Here is a 21426-nt window from a genome sequence, read left to right as displayed (position 1 = left end):
TAATAACCAAATACTCCTTGAAATAGAAATTATTGGAGTTTTTTGGGGGGGGTTACAATAAAAACCATGGCGTTATGTAAAATCCCCCAAAATATAATTCATACTTGATATGTAAATTTGATTCTGAAATGTTTTAGAAAGATTTCCTTGTTAAAAGTGGGTTAAAAAAATATGAATATGTGATATATATAACAGTTTTTGTAAGCTTGCATTTATCGTCCTTAGGACCTAGAGTGTGAGTTTTTATGTTAAATCAAACACTTCTTTTTTTCTTTTTTTTTTTTTCCAACAGCAGTTTTTTGGGAAGCTGGTATTTTTTGTCATCAAGGACTAATGGGTGAAAGTATCAGTGAATTAAAAGTGCATTACAGTTTGCAACTGTAGAGGAAGCCCTAAAGCAGCAGCCCAACCCATGTACTGTAGATATGTAAAGACATTTTTTATATTTAAAGAAAAAAACAGCCTGCATCTCAGCTTTGTGATATCAGTGGCAAAGCGTATTATTATTATTATGAACTGTTTGTCCTTACATTACGCTGTTTTTTTAATGTTTTTGCTAGAATTTCAACTCTGATTGTACATTTTTTTCTCATATTATGACTTTATTCTCATAATATTTTAACTTTATAAAGTTATAAAATATATAAAATATTAGCATATTATAATTTTTTCCCCCTACCTAATTTTCCAAAAATTGACACTTTATTCTTTGCTTTCTTTATTTTGCGACTTTTTTAATATTTCAACTTCATGCATTTTTTTTCTCTTAATGTTATGACTTTATTCTTTTAATATTTTGTCTTTATAGTTGTAAAATTACTGCTCTTTTTTCCGTTTTTGCTCGTTTTTTTTTTCCAATTTTCTTGTTTAATCATATTTTTAGAATTAAAACCATTTTTTTAAATATATAAACAGTCGCGGGCCTTAAATGCCCCCCCAGGCCGCACTTTGGACACCCTTGCCCTAGAGCAAAAGGAAACCGCACTAAACTGTTGTTTCTAATCATCAGTGCCTGCTGCGCTGACCCTTGACCCCATCACGGCCCACCAAAGACTCATCCTGTCGGACGACTGCACCATTGTGGCTTACGGCAACCTCCACCCGCAGCCGCTGCAGGACTCGCCGCGCCGCTTTGATGTGGAGGTGTCCGTCTTGGGCGCCGAGGGCTTTGCATCGGGCGTGCACTACTGGGAGGTGATGGTGTCGGAGAAGACCCAGTGGATGATCGGCGTGGCCAGCGAGACGGTCAGCCGCAAGGGGAGCATCCAGATCCAGCCCGGCCGAGGCTTCTACTGCATCGTCATGCACGACGGGAACCAGTACAGCGCTTGCACCGAGCCGTGGACCCGCCTCAATGTCAAGAGCAAGCTGGAGAAGGTAGGCGTCTACCTGGACTACCCTAAAGGTCTGCTCATCTTCTACAATGCAGATGACATGTCCTGGCTTTACACCTACCGGGAGAAATTCCCTACCAAGGTCTTCCCTTACTTTAGTCCGGGTCAGAGCCACGCCAACGGCAAGAACGTGCAGCCGCTGCGAATCAACACCGTGCGCCTTTAAGAGCTGGACCAGTAATTGATGTCCAGGAAATCCATTTAACATGTTAACGTTTTTTGTGACTTGTGAAGTTTGTCGTCTTTTATTGAGTGGATGGCACTAAATGGAGACGCTCCTAGGGAGGGAAATTGTGGCATCTGGCTTCTTGTCCAACTTGAAGCAACCAAGCAGTGTAACAATGAAGGCTACACGGAACGTGATGATGGCAACATGTTCTGCACTCTCGTGTTCTCCGGAGAGGCAGGGAAGACCCTGGACTGGCCAACCTAAACATGCATTTGGGATGTGGAAGGAAGCCGGTGTACCTGGAGAAAACCCACACAAGCATTGGGAGAACATCCAAACTGAGATTCCTACCCGCATCTCCTCAGTGTGGGGCTGACGTGCTTGCTACTTGAATGAGTGAAAATGTCGAGGATCGTCCTAATTTACCAACACGGTCCTTGGTACCCTTTTGGAGGTGGGCACCCTCAGTCGCCCACAAGCAATGCTGCTATTGATGGAGAAAGGACCTGGTTCTATACTGTACCTGTACACTCGTCACGTGACAAGTGACATATTTGTGGCGCCCCCTATGGGTTGTGGTCAAATTGCTACGGAAGACATGCTAGCATACATACAAGTATAATACTGATACCAATTGAGCCCCGCTATTCGCAGGGGTTGCATCCTCAGATGATATGCGAAAATGACATTTTGACGCTCTTAACACAAACTAACCAAATGCCTGCCTCACTCACGGTGCAACCAAAAATAAAACCAATACAATGTAACTAACACACGGACTGTGCTGGTATCAAAATAGACGCACACTAATATACATGAAATACACCGCTATTTGAAAGTATGTTGGATAACTTCATTTTGGGGAAGGGTGCGTGTTTTGATACCCGCATTGTGTTCCACGTGTTATTTTTGGTTGCACCGTGAGTGAGGTCGGCATTTGGGTTGATGAGCTCCTTCTGGTTTGTGATGTACAGTATGACTAAGGGTGTAAATAACAAGCTGCATATAAACAACACCTCCCCAAGCAAGTTGGAGTTTGCCTCGGACTACTTTCTTTGCAAGTCATGGCGGGTTTTCCTTGAAAAAAACAATGTTGTTATAAAAAATTGTCTAAATTGCAGGGTTGCGGATGCAGAGTCACAAATATGCGAGGTTTCACTATATAATCATAAGACAAATGTTCAATGACTTATGTATATTAGTTGCTCATTCCCGGCCCGTGCCCCTGCAAAGACGTTTTGCTTGATGGCAGCCATGTTTTTCAACCAATCGCGCTCAAGTTATACCCTTATGTGCTTGTCAGTCCTCTAAACGTGTGTACCAAATTTTGTGTTGATTCAGCTAAAGACTCTAAAGTAACAGTGGGTGTTTAGTAGACGGCATTGAGCTGTGTGAGAAATCTCCAGTCCATCTGACTTCAGCGGTATAATAATAATGCCACCATGTGGTGTATTTGTCAGAAAAATAGTAGCACAGGCAACACAGTAGGGGTGCATGATTTGACACATGTTCAACTTTTTGTGTGCAGCGGCTCAAGAGTAGAAGAGTTGGTTTACACAAACACGTTTTTAAATGTACAAATCTACCCTCCCCGCCTGGTCTCTGACGCTACTAAATGATATTGAGTCCAGGGTAGCTGCGAAGACGCTAATCCGCGTGACAACATTGTCGACGATGGTGAGATTCGCATGTATTTGTCCTCTCCACGTGCCTCCAAGCGCCGGGCTTTATCAGCACATGTCCTGCAGAATCTCCACTAAGAGCCTCTTGTCCTGCAGCCAAATGCAACATACTGGTAGATTTGTGTGTTTGTGTGGGGGGGGGGGGGGGGGGGGGTTTAGCCACGTGGCACGGAGGTGTATTTGCCTGAACTATCATTTCCAATCCAGCAACAAGCCCATCTGGACCTCCGAGCACACCCTTGCGCCATGCCAAAAAGCCTAAATGATGACACACCTCATTTGTCCTTTTGCCATGTTTGCACCTTCTCCCCGTCAGCTCCAGCAGGATGGGATTCGACGAGGGTCCAAGTAAGGACATTCCAAATCTTTCTTTTTGTCGTTTTCTTTGAAGTTGCAGGGTTTTTGATGTACAGTACAATCTGCTTTAAAACCAACAGCCAGGACCCCCCCAGGGTCGCATCCTTGGACAGTTTTGTGTGTCAATATTTAAAATGAGATTAATGTGAGGTTGCCGTCCAGGCATTGGGGATAGAAACAACATGTTTATGATGATAATGACTATGACACATTTAATGATTATATTATTGATGATTGTGTCTTTTTTTTTATGGATGGCGGCTGTGTACCCATCCACGTGTAAAACACTCCTGCAGTGTGCTGCTGGAGCCTCGTGGGGACTGTAATGTACAATAAATGACAGCTGAAATCATCCACTGTCTTTTTGCGTCCGTTATTTGCCTGGTTTGAACACAGTTTCACATAAAATGATATTTGCATCACCCGGCGGAGTTTTGAGGGTTGCAACATGGATTAGTTTTACTAAATGACACGAATGTCAAGGAAAAAAAGCAGGGGTTTAAGAGGGATTACACAGTTTTAGGATGCCGCGGCTCTGGTGGATGTGTTCAAATTGTCATGGAAATCCATCCCATAGTTGCTACTGTGTTTTATTAAATCACTTCATGAAAAGTATGTGTGTGTGTGTACTTATATTGTACATTATTGTGTGTGTGTGTGTATACTTGCAGAAGTGATGATGCATTATTGTAAGAATTGAGGATACATTGTGAAGAGGAATTAAGAATGAAAAAGGAAATTCAGTTGTTTCCTGATGCTCATTCCTCACCAAACTCTTATTGGAAACTATTTGCTTACCGGAGCGCCCTCTGCTGTTGGCATTTATGCTTTTCATCTTTGCATGCCATATACTGTGTGTGTTTTTTATATTTATATTGATATAAGTTTAATTCAAAATGAAAAAGAAAGACCTGGGTTCACATCTCCACTTGGGCATTTCTGTGTGGAGTTTGCATGTTCTCCCCGTGTGTGCGTGAGTTTTCTCCGGGTACTCCGGTTTCCTCCCACATTCCAAAAACATGCATGTTAGGTTAATCGGCTACTCTAAATTGTAAATAGGTGTGAATGATTGATTGTCTATATGTGCCCTGCGATTGGCTGGTGACCAGTCCAGGGTGTACCCCGCCTGTCAGCTGGGATAGGCTCCAGCATACCCCTGCAACCCTAATGAGGATAAGCAGGATAGAAAATGAATGGATGGATGAAAAAGAAAGAATGTGTGCAAACCAAATTACAATATAGAAAAAAATTGCATTTTCTTTGAAGTGGCAAAACAAAACTTTATTTCAGAATTTTTAATACAATATACAATTTTCAAAATGTCTTAATCCTTTAAAGTTTTAGACTTTATGCTGTATTTTTTAAGTATTTTATCTTGGGGCTTTTTTGCACACCTGTCAGCCCCGCCCACTTGTTTAAAATGCATCCAAAAAACTTTTTCCAATACAAAATTGACATACATATACAAACCATTGGCCCCGCCCTCTTGTATAATCCACCCCATCCCCTTGTTTGGACACCTGGCCCCGCCCACCTGTTTAGGCCAACCAATGAGTATCTCCACTGTTAATAGAAAAAACCCCCACTTATTTTATATATGAACTTCATGCTACAGTTGTGTGTTCTGTTTGCTTTTTACTCCCAATTTTGTCTTTTACTTCATTCCTCACTTGTTGAGCTCACCTGTGTCAAACCACCTTGGCCCCGCCCTCTTATGTAATCCAACCAATCAGTATCTGCAGCGTTAATATCGTAGAAAAAACAAAAATCCCCTTGCTCCTCTTTATTGTATAAACATGGACATTTGTGTATGTTACGTTACTTTCACCTCGCACCTACTTTTATTAATGTATACATTTCATGTTGGATGGCTTTTTTTGGGGGGGGGGGTGTTTTAATTTTACTCCTAATTTTGGCTGTAACGTCCTCCCTCCACTTGTGTGTGCCCACCTGTGTCAAATTAGGTGTTTTTTTTGTGTGTTTTTTTTGTCCAATCAGTCAATACACTAAGTCCCCAACCAACAAACACAATTGGTACCAGATGACCGTAAGTCCAACAAAAGGTAATATTACCAATGATATAAGTACTACATGTACGTGTATACATATACAGTATATGTGTATGTATGTAAATATGAGTTTGGATGCAGTAGTAATATTAAACGAGGATAATTAATGAAAAAAACAACAATAAAAATGATATAATAATACGTAATGATAAATGTTATTTACCTTTGAAGAGGAGTGGTCGAGCATACGTTGTTGTGGAGGAGTTGGAGGAGGAGTTATTGAAAAAAAGGACAGTCGTTAGAGTCTTCTAAAAGAGGTAGTGTTCTGTGGGTGGTGTAGAATAAAGCAGACCTATTAACTCTTCATAAACTTTAATCACACGCTCTGTCCGGGTTGTATGCTACAGCTACAATGTAGCTTTTCTTCACTTCTCCTCCCCCTGGTCTTCCTCTACCTGTTGCTCCCATTAGCAGTGTCACAGTGCCCTCTACTGGTCAAGCATGTAGCAGTATAAATATGGATACAAGGCAAAATACATGAAAATATAGACCAGTCAGCTTGCGTTCGTATCTCCGAATGTTCGCAAGTCGGATGTCCGTAAGTTGGGGACCTAGTGTATCTTGTTTTGTATTATTTAGTCATTTATGTACTTTTGTTTCTAGAACAATACTTTCTTACGGTATTGTTATGTAATTAAGGTGTATCAACAGTGAAAGAGCAGCATCACAATATTAGCCTGTGTGGAGCAGTGAGAAATAATGAGCTTGAGAGCGTCTTTAGCCAACATGCTTCAGCCTGCCTCCTCAGCAGCTTTCACACACGCGAATAGCAGTCATTTGCACAATGCAAACCAGTGTTGACAGGCAGACCGGCTGTCTGCACACACGTCATATTAATCCCATAATAATAATAATCCCCTCCCTCCTCCTCCTCCCTCCAGTCACTATCTAGCTCCGCTTCATACTTCATGCGTCATGTGGCTTTTGGAAGCCAGCGGCGTTGAGAAAAGCAGAAAGCGTATGCACATGTCCAGCAGGGCCTCCACGCTTCTGAGCAGGAGGATGTTGACACCGAGGTAGAGAGGCAGCACAAAGATGGCGAGCACAGCCAACGAGGCTATCGTTAAGTTCACCCCCGGGTGGGGAGCACCCGAGCGACGCCTCCCGCATGTGTGCTTCGACTCTTCCATGATGAATATAAGAGGTGCCCCCTCCTGCTCCCCCTCAGATGGGCAATCGCAGGCGACCACCACTGGAAAGTCTCCTTGGTGAGACTCCAAAAGTTTGGATGCTGCAGAGTTGTCATGGGAGTGTGTGGTGGCAGCACAGGTGGCACACTTCCACCTGTGCTGGCTGGAGGTGAGGAGGAGGAGCAAGAGCAGGTAGAGGAAGGCCATGCCCCAGCAGGGGTGCACGGCACTGGGGAGGGGGCTCAGCAGATTGGGCAGACACCTCATCAAAGACCCGCTTACACGCAAACAAGTCACTTGCCTCACCTCTTCCAGCCGCCATCGGCACTGCACGCTGAAGGCCACCAGCACCCACACGGCCAAGCAGCAGAGGTAACTTGTCGCCTGGGACCGCCAGCCCTCATTCTCCTGAACCTCATTCTCACTTTCTTCTTCTCTTGATGCTACCTCGCTATGGCGCTTGCACGATGCAGACGACTGAGACCGCAGGAGTCTGGTCAGCGTCTCCATGGTGATGAGGGGCATGGTCAGCAGCAAAACAGCGCCGTAGGTGTGACTGAGAAAGAGCAGGAAGCGCAGGGCGATGATGTCGGGTGGCAGGCTCAGCTCTGTCAGCCACGACTCGAAGAGACTCAGGAAGCTCACATAAACTGCAGGCAAAACACAAAAGAAGATCATTTGACATTTAGTGTGGACAAAAGTCCAATTCATTTTTTCCACAACACCCAACTTCCTGGTCGGGGTCAAGCTGAAGCATTTCTGCTGCCAACCAAAAGAATTGATAGAGACAATTGAACAATTTAGAGTCTTATTATGACCCACCTTTTGTTAACATTGAAAACCACAGAGTCTTCGAAGAACATAACATTCACATTTCTAGAAACACTGAAGACAATTTAGTCTTCAATGAACCTATCATGTGGAAATGTGTGTCCATTGAGCGTACTTTAGTTTTCAATCAACCTGAAAAAACATTTTTGTAGAAATTGAAATGAACATTTTTGATGCTACAACGAACCAAACCAGCATTTCTTATAAAACACCGACTCCGACTTAGTCGTCATGAACGTCATACGAGACACCGAAGACTGTTTAGTCCGTAATCAACCTGAAAAGCATTTTTGTAGACATTGAAAACAAGTTATTATTCAACAATACTGATCTACAGCAACAATAAACCTGACATTTTTGTAAACCTTGATGGCAAGTTAGTCGTCATTTAACCTGATATACACCAGTATAAAGACTGAAGACAGTTTAGTCCTTAATCAACCTGACAAACATTATTGTAGACATTGAAAACAACTTAGCATTCAAAAAACGTAACAAGTTTTGTAAACACTGAAGCTAACTTAGACTCTATAATGAACCAAACCAGAGGGGGGTACTGGTGGGTTAGTGAGGTCTGTTGAGTCTAAAGCCAGGATTGCCTGTACTACAAAGGGGGCTATCCTATCTTTTACGGCGGCTAGATCACTATGGTAACTTAGGTTTAGCTCATAACCATTCAGAGTTTCAGATTAAAAGGCTATAAAAGCACAGCTGCTTCACTGTGTAACTCTTTTGGAGATGGTGCCACTATTTATTGAGAACCCAGTGGGCCTGGGAACAAGAATCATTCGGGCAGTACTACGACGGGAGGGGCTTCTTCAAGATCACACTGAGAGATATAGATTTATTCACTTTTTGAGGCGAGCGTCAGGAATAAAATTCAATACTAAATATGAATTTGGCCAATGTTAGCAGCCGTATATGTCACAGCAGTACCTGTGTGAGTACTTGGTCTTTTTATATTATATTTGCTGGAGGAATAAGCACTCTGAGGCGTCAATCAACTGCAACAAAACACTTCTTTATTCTAACAAAAAGGGAAAACCTGTCACAAAGGAAAAACTCTTCACATAACACAACAGTGCCACCTAGTGGTCACCACGGGGTACAGCGTGTGGCACACACATTCTATAATTGAGATCAGTAAAATATGAAAACAACATAAACATTCAAAAATGAAAAAAAGACAGTTTCTCCAGTTGTTTGTCCAAAGGGACATGTGAAAGTTGCATAACGTTAAGCTTTCAGAAATGAAAACACTACGGGTGTTGTTTGATAATCAGTGTTAACTTACGCATTTACACACTCAGCAGTTTTCTGCTCGCAGTCCTCCCTCACTCGATCGGTGGCGACAGTGTTGTTTTTGGTAGTGGTAATCTTTTTTTTAGCTCCCCATAAATCTCCATACTAATAACTTGCTCATCTTGTGTAAAATAGGCCAGCCGGGATCACTCCGTTTTTGCGCCAAAGTAGAATAATATGACGTCAAATGCCCCCTTTTATGTGAGCACAAAGGCGACAAGCAGACTTGGCAAAGTAAGTTGGTAACCACCATCGCGGTACCGTTTAACTCTGTTTGGGGAATTTAGGTTTTGTCGAGCTGCATCACGAGCACAGGCCGCAACATTTCCTGTAATCGTTGAATCCAATGTCGTCTTCATGAACTTGATATGGGTTTTTTTTTAGACGTCGAAGACTGTTTAGTTTGTAATCAACCAGAAAAACTTTTTTGGAGAAGTTGAAAACAAGTTTGTATTCAAAGAACTTGACAAGTTATGTCAACGTTGACGCCAATTTTGCTGCTGCAGTCTACCGATACTGATCTATACCGCCATGTGCATGCGTGTTTTCCTCGTCTGTCGCCTCCCAACAGGCAGGAAGAGGGTGTTTTGTTCCAATGTTCTATTAAATGAACGCTTTTTAACATGCTAACCCCGAATAGATATTTTTCATGGTATGTTTTGCAAGGTGCAATATTTAAATCACTCTCCCAAATGGCAGGTGAGTTCCACATGGCAGACATGTTTGTTTTGGCTTCGGCACGCATGCGCAGTGTGAAGGAAAGTGGGCGGGCGACGCTCGCTACGGGCAGCGTACTGCAATATCACGAGCCACGGGTGATCTGCTTTTGTGATCAGCGTTGAAATGCAATTGTCGGCATGTGCCATCATGGACATCGGCCGATGCTGATCGGTGGATCCCTACTGAAGTCCATTTAGTCCTCCATGAACCTGACAAACATTTTTGTAGATACTGAAAACAAGTTAGTTTGACTATTTTGATGCTATAATGACCCAAACCAACATTACGTGCAAACATTGAATCCAATTTAGTCTTCATGAACTTTCGATAGACAATGGAGACAGTTTAGTCTTCATGGAATGTTGCATATGTGTTTTTTGTTTACATTGAAGACCATTATGAGTCCTCGATGAAGCAAGCAACCATTTTTGAAAATGAAGACAATTTAGTCTTAAATTAACCTGATGTAGTCTTCAGTTAGCCTGCTCTTTGCTAACATTGAAGATCAGTAGTTTGTATGTGTTTGAAAACTGGTTAGTACTCAATAAAGTTGCCAGGTTGTGTAAACACTGAAGAACTGTCGATTGATTAGCAACTTTGGATGCTTCGATGAACCCAACACTACGTGAGAGTTTACTCAACCAAAGTGCCCAGAAGGAAATCCAGACAGTCAAGTAATTTTTTTTTTGTATGGGTGCACCACAAGCACAACAACACAACTGCCTGCACCTGGCTGCGTATTCACCTGTGACCAGGAAGTCAGTGAAGAAGAGGATGCAGCAGCCGCAGAAGCCAATGGGACTGCGCGAGTTCGCCAGTGAGGGCAGGAAGATGAGACTGCACACCAGTTTGAAGACGCACAGCACCGACACGCTGTCCAGCACGCCGTCCATGGCTACAGGTACACACACACACGCACACACACACACGGAGATATCTCAAAACAGGTTTTCTACTTTTGCCTCAAGGTGTGAGAGTTCAGGAATGTCAGGCACTCTGTAGACTCATTGAAGTAATCATGGTTATTTTGCACTTTTTCTATCCGTCTATCTGTGCTGTCCTGGCAGATCAATACTTTTAGCAGTGAACTCTGGACTCTGGACACTTCTTTGGAGTTTCACATGCACTTAAAAAAACAAACTGATGAAATATCACTATTTAAAAGCTGTGGTGAAACAAAAATGTTTTGAAATAACAGTTGAAGCATTGCAATCTATTATTACTACAAGCGTGTTATGAGTTTTCATTACCTGTTGCCATTGGGAACCTTCAGAGATGCATGTCACTTGTTGGATCTCCTCACCACCTTCAAGCACTCCGTCACCTCCCCCCCTTTACCTCCGCCCCTTGTGTGCTCCTGCTAATAACCGACCTCCCCCTCTTCCTCCTCCCCTCTGCGTCCTAGCTTCTTGCTTGCTGCACCTGGCCCATGTGAAGCGGCGTGGAGGCGGAGCTTGGAGGGCGTGGCGCTGTTTGAACAGGCGAGGAGAACCAGTCGGGCGACTCCTAACTAGCAGCTAACAAACGTGGAGATGAAGGAGAAGAGAGCGTGTCAAGACAAACAATTAAGTGGGGAAACATTCAAACGTGTTCAGGCAAGTGGTGAGAGCGGTAACATAAAGTACGCCTGCACGTGTTCATGACATTTACTGCAATATTGTTGAAATCCAGAACAAGATACAGCAATCCCCTGATTATCATGCAAATCTGACATCAGAGGAGTTTGCATCATTTGCTTTTTTTTTTGCAGAAAAACATCAAAATACTATTTGATTATTAATAACAAGAAAAAAAGTCTATATCTTGGGGGAAAAAGTCAAATTGTTCTGATTCAGTACATGTATGGACTGAGAAAGGTGTCCTGGAGGAGACACAACTCTGGTCCTCTGTTTGACTACTAATCAACTGTTTGACGATAAATATTTGATTATTAATCATTGAAAAAATACAGTAGAAAAAGTCTATTATTTTAGAATCCATCAATGTTTGGACAGAAAAAAGTAATAACACAACTGTCCTGAAGGAGACACACCTTTTGTCATTTAATTGACTACTGAGCCAATGACAAATATCAACACTATTAGATTATTAACAATAAGTAAACAATCTTTTATTTCTTTTCCAGGACAATACTGCTCATGTTACTGCCCATTAGATGAGTAAATCATTTTGCATTCATGATAAAAACTTTGTGGTTACATCACTTGTTGCCAAGCAGAAGAATTTGTCCATCCGTCCATCCATCTTCTTTTGCTTATCCGAGATCGGATCTCGGGGGCAGCAGCCTAAGCAGGGAAGCCCAGACTTCCCTCTCCCCAGCTACTTCGTCCAGCTCCTCCCGGAGGATCAAAATTTTAAGATCAGTTGAAAAAGTGCAAGAATTTACACTTTGCACTGTTGGATCTTAAGGAAGTTCTAGCTAAAAAAAATTAAAAAGAAATCTCAGTGAGCCACAACAAAATTGGAGTAAGCAATTTATTGCAAACGAGCATTAAAGTGAAACAGGCTGGTCATCAGCTGATCAAAAGATTAAGACCATAGCTCCAAAACAAACCCTGAAACCTCTAAACTAGAAATAAAATGTTCAAAAAAGGAGTCAGTCATTAGTAGCTGCGACATTCTTGTTAATCACCTCAAAAATTGGTTTGGACATGCTTGATGCCAGTGTTTCCAGGAAGCTAGTGGGAACGTTGCTAAAGGTGGTGAAGATGGCTTCACGGAGGGGAGCCACTGTCTGGAACTGATGTCCATTTTTGTAAACTTTACTTGCCACCCATCCTCAGATGTTCTCAATTGGATTTAGATCAGGTGAACACGCAGGATGGTCCAAAAGAGTGAGGAAAAAGTCCTTTGTCCGGCGGGCATTGTGAACTGCAGAGTTGTCCTGTTGAAAAAGCCAGTCATTACCACACAGACGTGGGCATTCAGTTATAATGGATCTTCAACATCTCCACATAGCGAGCTGCCGTTTGACGCCCCTGCACAACCTGAAGCTCCATTGTTCCATTGAAGGTAAAAGTAGATCACCACTGTGCCGTGTGGAAAACACCTATGGTGGGATCCCCTTGTCATGCTAGTAATGTTGGAAGCCATCAGGACCATCAAGGTCACATTTTTTTCTCATCAGAGAATAAAACTTTCTTCCACCTTTCAATGTCCCATGTGTGGTGGTGCTCTAGTGCAAATTCAGCAAAAACAGGCAATTTTGTTTCGTAACACTCAGGATCTTTTAAGAAGTTTAAGAAGTTTAGTCTTAAGCCTAGGTCACAACCGGACGTACGCTTTTTTTGGCTGTGCGATTTGTGGTGTTCTCCAAATCGCTTTGTTTTGTTGTTTTGTTTTTTGCTCGTGGAGAACGTAGTTGTGGTGACCATGCAGGAGTAAGATCCCGCGCACCCACGTACAACCTGTAAGTCGAACGTGCGGACCATGCACAAAATCTGAGGCTGCTCAGACATACAGCTGTCGCTTCATTCGTACAGCCAACACATGTAAGTTGGAAGGCCAACGTCCATCACACTTGCAATAAAAATACAAAATACCGGAAACATGAGATCATCAAACAAATTTAAATATTAGTCAGTGACAACACAACTGAACACAAAATGCAGTTTTTAAATGAAACTTTTTATTATGAAGGGAGAAAAAAAATCCAAACCTACATGTCCCTGTGTGAAAAAGTGATTGCCCCCTAAACCTAATAAGTGGCTGGGCCACCCTTAGCAGCAACAACTGCAATCAAGCGTTTGTGATAACTTGCAATGAGTCTCTTACAGCGCTGTGGAGAAATTCTGGCCCACTCATCTTTGCAGAATTGTTGTAATTCAGCCACATTGGAGGGTTTTCTAGCATGAAGCACCTTTTTAAGGTCATGCCACAGCATCTCAATAGGATTCAGGTCAGGACTTTGACTAGGACACTCCAAAGTCTTCATTTTGTTGTTCTTCAGACATTCAGAGGTGGACTTGCTGGTGTGTTTTGGATCATTGTCCTGCTGCAGAACACAAGTTGGTCTCAGCTTGAGGTCACCAACAGATGGCCGGACATTCTCGTTCAGGATTTTTTGGGAGACAGCACAATTCATGGTTCTGTTTATCACTGCAAGTCTCCCAGGTTCTGAAGCAGCAAAACAGCCCCAGACCATCACACTACCACCACCATATTTTACTGTTGGTATGATGTTGTTTTTCTGAAATGCAGTGTTACTTTTATGCCAGATGTAATGGGACACACACCTTCCAAAAAGTCCAACTTTTGTCTCGTCAGACCACAGAATATTTTCCCAAAGGTCGTGGGGATCATCAAGATGTTTTCTGGCAAAATTGAGACAATCCTCAATGCTCTTTTGTTCAGCAGTGTTTATTGTCTGGGAACTCTGCCATGCAGGCCGTTTTTGTCTTTCTTATGGTGGAGTCATGAACACTGACCTTAACTGAGGCAAGTGAGATCTGCAGTTCTTTGGATGTTGTTTGGATGTTGTCTTTTGTGACCTCTTGGATGAGTCGTTGCTGCTCTCTTGGGGTCATTTTGGTTGGTTTGCCACCCCTGGGTAATTTCACCACTGTTCCATGTTTTTGCCTTTTGTGGATAATGGCTCTCACTGTGGTTCGCTGCAGTCCCAAAGCTTTAGACATGCCTTTATAACCATGACACACACGCATAGTCTGCAAGTGCGACGTACGATGAAATTTACATTTTGCCTAACCTGACACGAGCAAAACATACAAAAGAGACACGTTAGCTGTATGGATGACCCACAAAGACATACGAAGTGCGTAAGTTTGTCTTGCAACCAGAAAAAAAGGTAAGCGCCCGTAGAGTTTGTTTGACGTGACAAAGAACCTCTGCGGCCAGTCTATGGCTCAGAAATGAGCATGTCACATGCACGCCCTCCGTGCGTTTCTTGTAGTTTTTGCACATACACTGGCTGTAGGAGCCCATACAACCGGTTGTGGCCTGGGCTTTACTGCGTCAAACCTCAGCAAATGGCGCACTGCGACAGGCCTTGCTTATGCAGCTCAACAATCCAGCCGCGTTCAAAGAGAGAAAGCTTTTTTGCCTTTGCCATCAAGAGATCATGATAGTGTGAATACCTGACAGAAAATGACATTGAAGCTGCGTTTTTGCCAAGATTGTGCCATTTAAAGGCTATGGTCTTAAACATTTGATCAGCTGATGAACAGCCTTTTTCACTTTAATGCTTGTTTTAATGCTTCCTCAAAAAATGTTTTGTGTCACTCCCATTTTGTTCTTTTTGCATTTTGAAGCTCTACATAGAACCTCCTTATGATCCAATAGTGCAATATCCTTGCAATTTTTCAACTGGTGTTAAAATTTTGATCAGGTATGGGGCTAACAGCAACATGCCCCTACACACGCCTTCCATAAAATATAAACGTGTTTGTGTCATACTTAATTCAAATGACCATACTGAACAAAATAAATCCACAAGGAGCCTGGTACTCCGCAAGTGATTGAATAATTCCACTTTCTGTGGAAATCTGGTTTTGCACAATCCTAATGACGATAATAACAATATTCACGTGGACGTGGCATCAGCGCCACCTGGTGGTGAGCTCAGCACTACACAAATACACTTGGGGTGGGGGGTAAGCGAGCCTGAAAATGTTGGTATCTATTGGATACCAAGCATATACAGGGACAGTATTGCTGAAACTGATACTTTTTATTTGGCTTGTCAAGATCATTAAATGATTTTGAGCTGTCACTTTTAATTTATTGATGATTATAATCAGAATAAAACAAATGCCTTGACAAAGAGTCAGGCAAAGAAAAGGTATTTTTTTTTACCAAGTGTCATTTAGGGGTAGCCTATACGGTGAAAGGGGCTCAACGAACCCAGGCTTTGTGCTCAAGATGCAACTCCACAAAACCGAACATCTGCAATCAGACTTAATTGGTCTCGTGACGGTGGTTATCCACTTACTTCGTCAAGCCCGGTTTTCGGCTTTGTGCTAATTGCCCGTTCACAGGCCTTTTACGTCATATTATTGGACTTCCGCTCAAAGCGAAGCGATCCCAGCCGGTGTATTTTTATTTATTTTTTTTACAAAAAATGAGTACGTAATTATTATGGAGCGTTATGAGGAGTTCCCAAAAGATTATGACTGCTAAAAGCAGCACCGCCGCCCCCAATACAGCGAGGGAGGACTGCTGACAGAATAATGCTGAGCATGTAATGGGCAAGTTACCACTGATTTATTATACGAACCATACCTTACTAGTCTTTTCATGTATCAACGCTCAACATTGCACAACTTTGACATTTTAACACTTACCCTTTTAAAAAAATAAATAAATTGGAGTAAAAAAAAGTGTTTTAATCTTTGAAGTACTGTATGTCTTCTTCTGTGTCGTTGGCGTAATTATTAATATTTCATATTGCATTTTATTCCTGATGCTCGTGTAAGCATATCTAGCATATTCCCTCGTCTGAAAATCTATCTCGCTTATAGATGGATAACATCATCAGGAAATGTTCTTTTCTTTTTTTTACTCCATGTCCCCTAAGGAACCTCGTTAGCTGTAAATAAGTGGTGACTCCATCTCCGAATTAGTGAAACGGTGAAAAGCGACACTTTCATAGCTGATTTTAAGATGAAAGCATTTAGCCTAAGTTACCATGGTAATACAGCTGCTTTAAAAGACCTTTGCTGAACACGTGTAACCCGCCCTGTTTCGCACTGCCCGCACCGGGGCGTGAACACAGACCTTTGTAATGGGAGGCGAGGGTGCTGACCACGCGACTAAAAGCCCAGGCTTTCAGCTGCGTGTTCAGCGCAGCTCTTGAGGTAGAGAGAGTGATGCTAGCTAACCCACGAAACCAGGGGTGTCAAACTCGTGCCACGGAGGGCCGAGACACTGCAGGTTTTCTTTCCAGTCAGTCACTAAAGCAGGTGATTTTAATGATCAACACCTTCAGTTTGAGGGAAGAAGCTCATCAATTAAACCACCTGCTGAAGAAACTGGTTGGAGAGAAAACCTGCAGCGTCTCGGCCCTCAAGGGCACGAGTTTGACACATGTGCACTAAACTCTCTTCGCAGAATACCCCCTTAGTGTCATTTCTTAACCCCTTCAGACCCAAAGGCGATGCTCGTGCACATGACATATTTGCGTCTCTGAGTCAATAAAAAAACGCTGGATTTGGATGATGTCAGCACTTCTGCTTGGTGATTGACTCCTAATGAACCAATCACAATCAAGAAATGACGTTTCACATCTGTCCCTTCATTGCATGACAGCTGGCAAAATGATCATGGCGAAGTGGATTGAAAGACGCAAACGTGAGTACTCTAAATCTGACCAGAACTGGACTTAGGAGACCAAGTGGGGGGTAAGTCGCTGTTATTGGACTACAATGCTGATGGGGATGTCATACAACTTCATGTCAAAAAATCTGAACTATCCCTTTAAGGTTAGAAATCTAGTGTGTTTACTTCTTTGTATGTAGTTTTCATAAATGTAATGTTTTGTATGTAAGCAATACATAAGAGGTCAAGAGTGATAATGTGATTGTTTTCCTATTAGATTCACACAGAGAACATGATGAGATTCCGGGCACGCCTGAAAATGTTGTTGAGAATGAGGAGATAGTGTCGTGACTGATAGGATGACAAGATTATAGCAGGTGTGGACCGTGGAGCACAGGAGTCGATGACAGCAACCAGAAAGGACTTTGGAGGACAAGGGCAAAGGACAAGGACATTGCTGTGGTTAACAGCTGGTTGTACTACAGAATGGACACCAAGGTGCCCAAAGCCAAATTCATGGATGTTCTCCATTTCAAATTGGATGTGGCCAAGTGTCTGGTGAGAGTCAATCAAACAGTGACAAAGTGACCCAGCATGTCTCCAGAACCACCACATGTGCACCGCAGACTAGCTCACAGACAAATTTAGGATTTTGGCCTCTGATGTGCAGCATGACCTGGTTGACCACAGATTTTGACGCAAAGACAGGGCCTACCAGATGCAAGATGTCAGACTGGAAAGGGAAAATGCACATCTTTTGTGACAAGTGCACCGGGACTTCTTCATGGCTGCTCATTGAAAACAAGACTTCTCATGTTCAAGTTCCATCTGGGACCACTGCTGTTCACCTGCCAGGTTTTACTCCAGCAAGTTCATGTTCATGTTGAAAATGTTAAATATAAACCTAATGAATTTGTATTACATGTTACGGCCATATTATCCTGGTGTGCACATGAAAATAAACACACAAAAACATGACGTATCAAAAAAAAAATTTCGAATTTGTTTTTATGTGGGAGTAAAGTAAAAATCAGTCGAAGTTGATTTTTTTTTTTTTGCCCAGCAGGAAAAATGCGGGTCTGAAGGGGTTAAAGACCATATAAGACAATTGGGGAGGTCGATCCAAATGCCGATATTATTGATACCAAGGGTAGGGTAGCATCAATATCGGCTCAATATCAAGATAGATATTTTTCAGTACTCTATTTATTTTCACAAATATCTGTGTTGTTTGTTGTGGTATTGTTCATATTGTTATGTATTATTAGGGAATACGTTTTTGAACAAAGGAGGGCTTTGGGCAAAAAGCCAAAGAATTTGAACGAAGGTATGAGGTGAGTGAAAGTGTGAGTGTGAATGGTTGTTTGTCTATATGTGCCCTGCGATTGGCTGGCGACCAGTCCAGGGTGTACCCCGCCTCTCGCCCGAAGTCAGCTGGGATAGGCTCCAGCATACCCCCGTGACTCGAGTGAGGGTAAGCGGCATAGAAAATGGATGGATGAGTTTGTATTTGCATTTCAGTTGTTTATGATTATAAGTACAACCAGGCCAGAGTGTATCCTGCCTGGCACCCGAAGACAGCTTGGATAGGCTCCAGCACTCCCTTCTATACAAAATGGATGGATTATAGGTAGACTAAAACACAGAATAAATATTTTAGGCAAACAAAAGAAAATATCTGAACCAATAAACTTTATAATAAACAAAAACTACTCTTGGCAACACTTTCAAAATCTTTTGGCTTTTTGCCCCCAAAGCTCTCCTGTATCAAAAAACACATTTGCTGAAATTGTAAACAATATAAGAGTATTTGAATGCAACAATATCAACAAAAAATACAGATCTTGTAAAAAAGAAAACATAGGAGAGCACTCACTGAACAATATCGATCTTATCGCGCAAGTATGAAAACGATACTGACGTCGATACTATCGGTATGTGGATGGACCCGCCTCCCCTTAAAACGCACACGCGTTGAATATGGAGGAAAAGCGGTGCCTGTCCAAAAAGCGTCCAAATAAAAAGGCATGAAATGGGTTAAAAAGAAGGAGTGTAGTGTGCTGTGGGGTTCTCCTCTTGCAGGACCCAGAAGTGAACAGCAGGCGACCCGGAAGGCTTGAAGGTTGGGAATCGAGCAGAAAAAAGAAGAGAAGACTCCAATCCTTGCGAAAAAAAAATCATCTTTCAGGTATGCTGCATGACATTCTGCTAGTATCGCTTTGCGGTTATTTAAAACATGTCGTGCGAGTCGTCGTCGTCGTCGTCGTTATGCAAGAGCTCACCAAAACAAAAAGTTCCAAAATAAGCGAGTCTGCTATGTCGTGTTTTGGGATACATGTCCTTTTTGTGCAGTGCAAACGTGAGGACGTGTGCATCCTCCATCGTGTTTGCAGTAGGAAGTGTCATCTTTCTTTCTGTCCTCAAGCCAGCCGGGATATTTAAAGCTGGAAAAGGCCAGAAAGCAATGCTTTGCCGCACTAAGACTCCATTCTATGGCTTGTGCAAGAATATGGCGCCCGGTGCTTAGAAAAATACCAAAAACACACAGGGCTGCCATTTTTGATTTTTCTTTTGTCTGCTTTTTTGGTGAAAAGAGGCAGAGTGAGCGCCTCCATTGGGAGGATTGTGCTCAGCGAACATCCTCATGAACACTGCATCGTCTTGCTTTGCTTCACAGCATCAACACGCTTATTGCACTGTTATTAACATAACACTATTAATATGCAGTTATTCACAATGTTGGTGATGACGATGGCTTATCCAGCACATAGCAACCATATGACAGATGTTTTATTTGGACATATTTTCCTGCATTTGCATTATTTGGAATGTTAATATTACCAGTAGTATATAGTATCGCATGTACTATACAGTATACAGTATATAGTATACACTAGTATATATTTTGTCAGTATTCTGGTTAAGATGGACATTTTTTTCTGTTTTATTTTATTTGAAAATTATTTTAGGATGTTTTTATTATGGATATTAGTTTTATTTGTATTCTGACTCAGGTATCGGTAGATAATTTGTGTTTTATTTTATTTTGTTTATATATATTGTACTAGATTTGTAATTTATTCCAGTTTTGTTATTTTATTATTATGATTAGTAGTATTTTATTAGTTAGTTGTGTATTTTTGTTCTTTTTTGCATTTTTTCTTTATTCCAATTGGGAGAAATGTATTTTTATATTAATTTTTGTTTTCACGTACAGTATGTATATACCGTGGTGTGCAAAAGTTAGGAGCGTAACGATTCATTTTAATAACGATTCGATTCGTATCACGATTCATGGTTGCTGATACTATTCAAGGACGATATTGGTTCATTGGGAACGATACGATTCGAAACGGTTCAGTGACTTTAAATCGATTCAGTAGCTTGTTAGACAAAAATTCCACCAATCTGACTGTGAAATAAATACCTGGATACCGGACAGTGCAGGTGAAGTTTCCTACATTCCCATTGTTTCCAGGTATAAAATAATTATGGATATAAACAAACAAGTAAACAGAAATTAATGGCAAATGCATTCAAATTTTATTTCAATAAAGTGCAACCAACACTTCAGGTTGAATTAACAATGAATGAATTAACAAGTTGAATTAAATCAAGTCTGGGATTAATTCTATCTGATAAAACATGGCTTGAACTTTAATTTGATACCTCATTCACTTCTCCACCCCAAGTATTAAAGAAGTTAGAACACATTTCATAGCGGGAAATAGTGCCTTTGGTTCCCATTGCTTTAACATTGAGTCAAGACAAGAGTTGTGGTGCACCCACAGACCTTGGCAAGTACAACCGTACTACAAAATATATCATAACTTAGGCTGTGACATTTGTTTTAAAAGTCAACAGAGTAGACATTTACATTTTTTGATAATCAAAAACACTACAAATTGCATGTACATAGTAATTCCGGGGCAAAATGAACACGGCGCAAACACCAGACCGGATAGACAGAACAACAGTCTTTTTATTGAAGTCCAACAATCACCACACAGCACCACAATCCCTAACACGGGCTACTGCCACGGCCGCAACCCACGCCAAACTACTAAATCCAGTATGAACCGTGGCGATGACATCACAGGCAGACTGAATCGAGTGTAGCGTCCGAGGTGTATAGCGTCTAGAGTCTCTCTTTACAGGACAAAAACTCACGAACTTGTGCTCTTTGGAGAGGACGTGTCAGCTCCAACCAACCACACTGTAACCCGAGGCAACCACAACAGTCGCCTGTACTTGACGTCATCTGTATGCCCCACTCAACAGGCATGAATAATCAACTTACGCCAAATCGAACGGTTACACGATTTAACGTCTTTATCATTAAAAGTGCTAAAAAACACACATCCATATAAAGCCTGCCGTACTTCAGTCCAGTGCTTTATTTCCTACTATCGATTCTTTTGATTACCTTTTGAACAATTTTCGATCGATATATATGTTGTCCTGAATGTAAACTTTGCTGGACAGAGATGGATGTAGTTG

At 41.9% G+C, this 21426-nt stretch overlaps 3 protein-coding genes across 5 annotated transcripts in view; 2 read left to right on the top strand and 1 right to left on the bottom strand.

Moving 5' to 3' along the window:
- The window catches only part of trim62.1 (tripartite motif containing 62, tandem duplicate 1), a 46514-nt gene extending 39772 nt beyond the window's left edge, over positions 1-6742 (top strand). The window contains exon 6 of the mRNA XM_054783385.1: positions 1010-6742. Within this exon, the coding sequence (XP_054639360.1) occupies positions 1010-1560 (551 nt within the window). The 3' untranslated portion in view covers positions 1561-6742. The remainder of the gene's footprint in view (positions 1-1009) is intronic.
- The window catches only part of LOC129185850 (uncharacterized), a 22911-nt gene continuing 6359 nt past the window's right edge, over positions 4875-21426 (bottom strand). The window contains exons 2-4 of the mRNA XM_054783388.1: positions 10905-11171; positions 10400-10549; positions 4875-7451 (exon numbers count right to left, since the gene is read on the bottom strand). Coding sequence (XP_054639363.1) covers positions 6571-7451; positions 10400-10549; positions 10905-10914 — 1041 coding nt within the window. The 5' untranslated portion in view covers positions 10915-11171 and the 3' untranslated portion in view covers positions 4875-6570. The remainder of the gene's footprint in view (positions 7452-10399; positions 10550-10904; positions 11172-21426) is intronic.
- znf362a (zinc finger protein 362a) overlaps positions 18880-21426 on the top strand; it is a 16997-nt gene continuing 14450 nt past the window's right edge. For all 3 annotated transcript variants that reach the window (XR_008572148.1, XM_054783387.1, XM_054783386.1), the window contains exon 1: positions 18880-19114. The gene's annotated coding sequence lies outside the window, so the exon portion shown is untranslated. The remainder of the gene's footprint in view (positions 19115-21426) is intronic.

The sequence above is a fragment of the Dunckerocampus dactyliophorus genome, chromosome 8, assembly GCF_027744805.1.
Source record: "Dunckerocampus dactyliophorus isolate RoL2022-P2 chromosome 8, RoL_Ddac_1.1, whole genome shotgun sequence".
NCBI classification, from domain to species: Eukaryota; Metazoa; Chordata; class Actinopteri; order Syngnathiformes; family Syngnathidae; genus Dunckerocampus; species Dunckerocampus dactyliophorus.
This window is presented reverse-complemented; position numbering and strand designations above follow the sequence as displayed.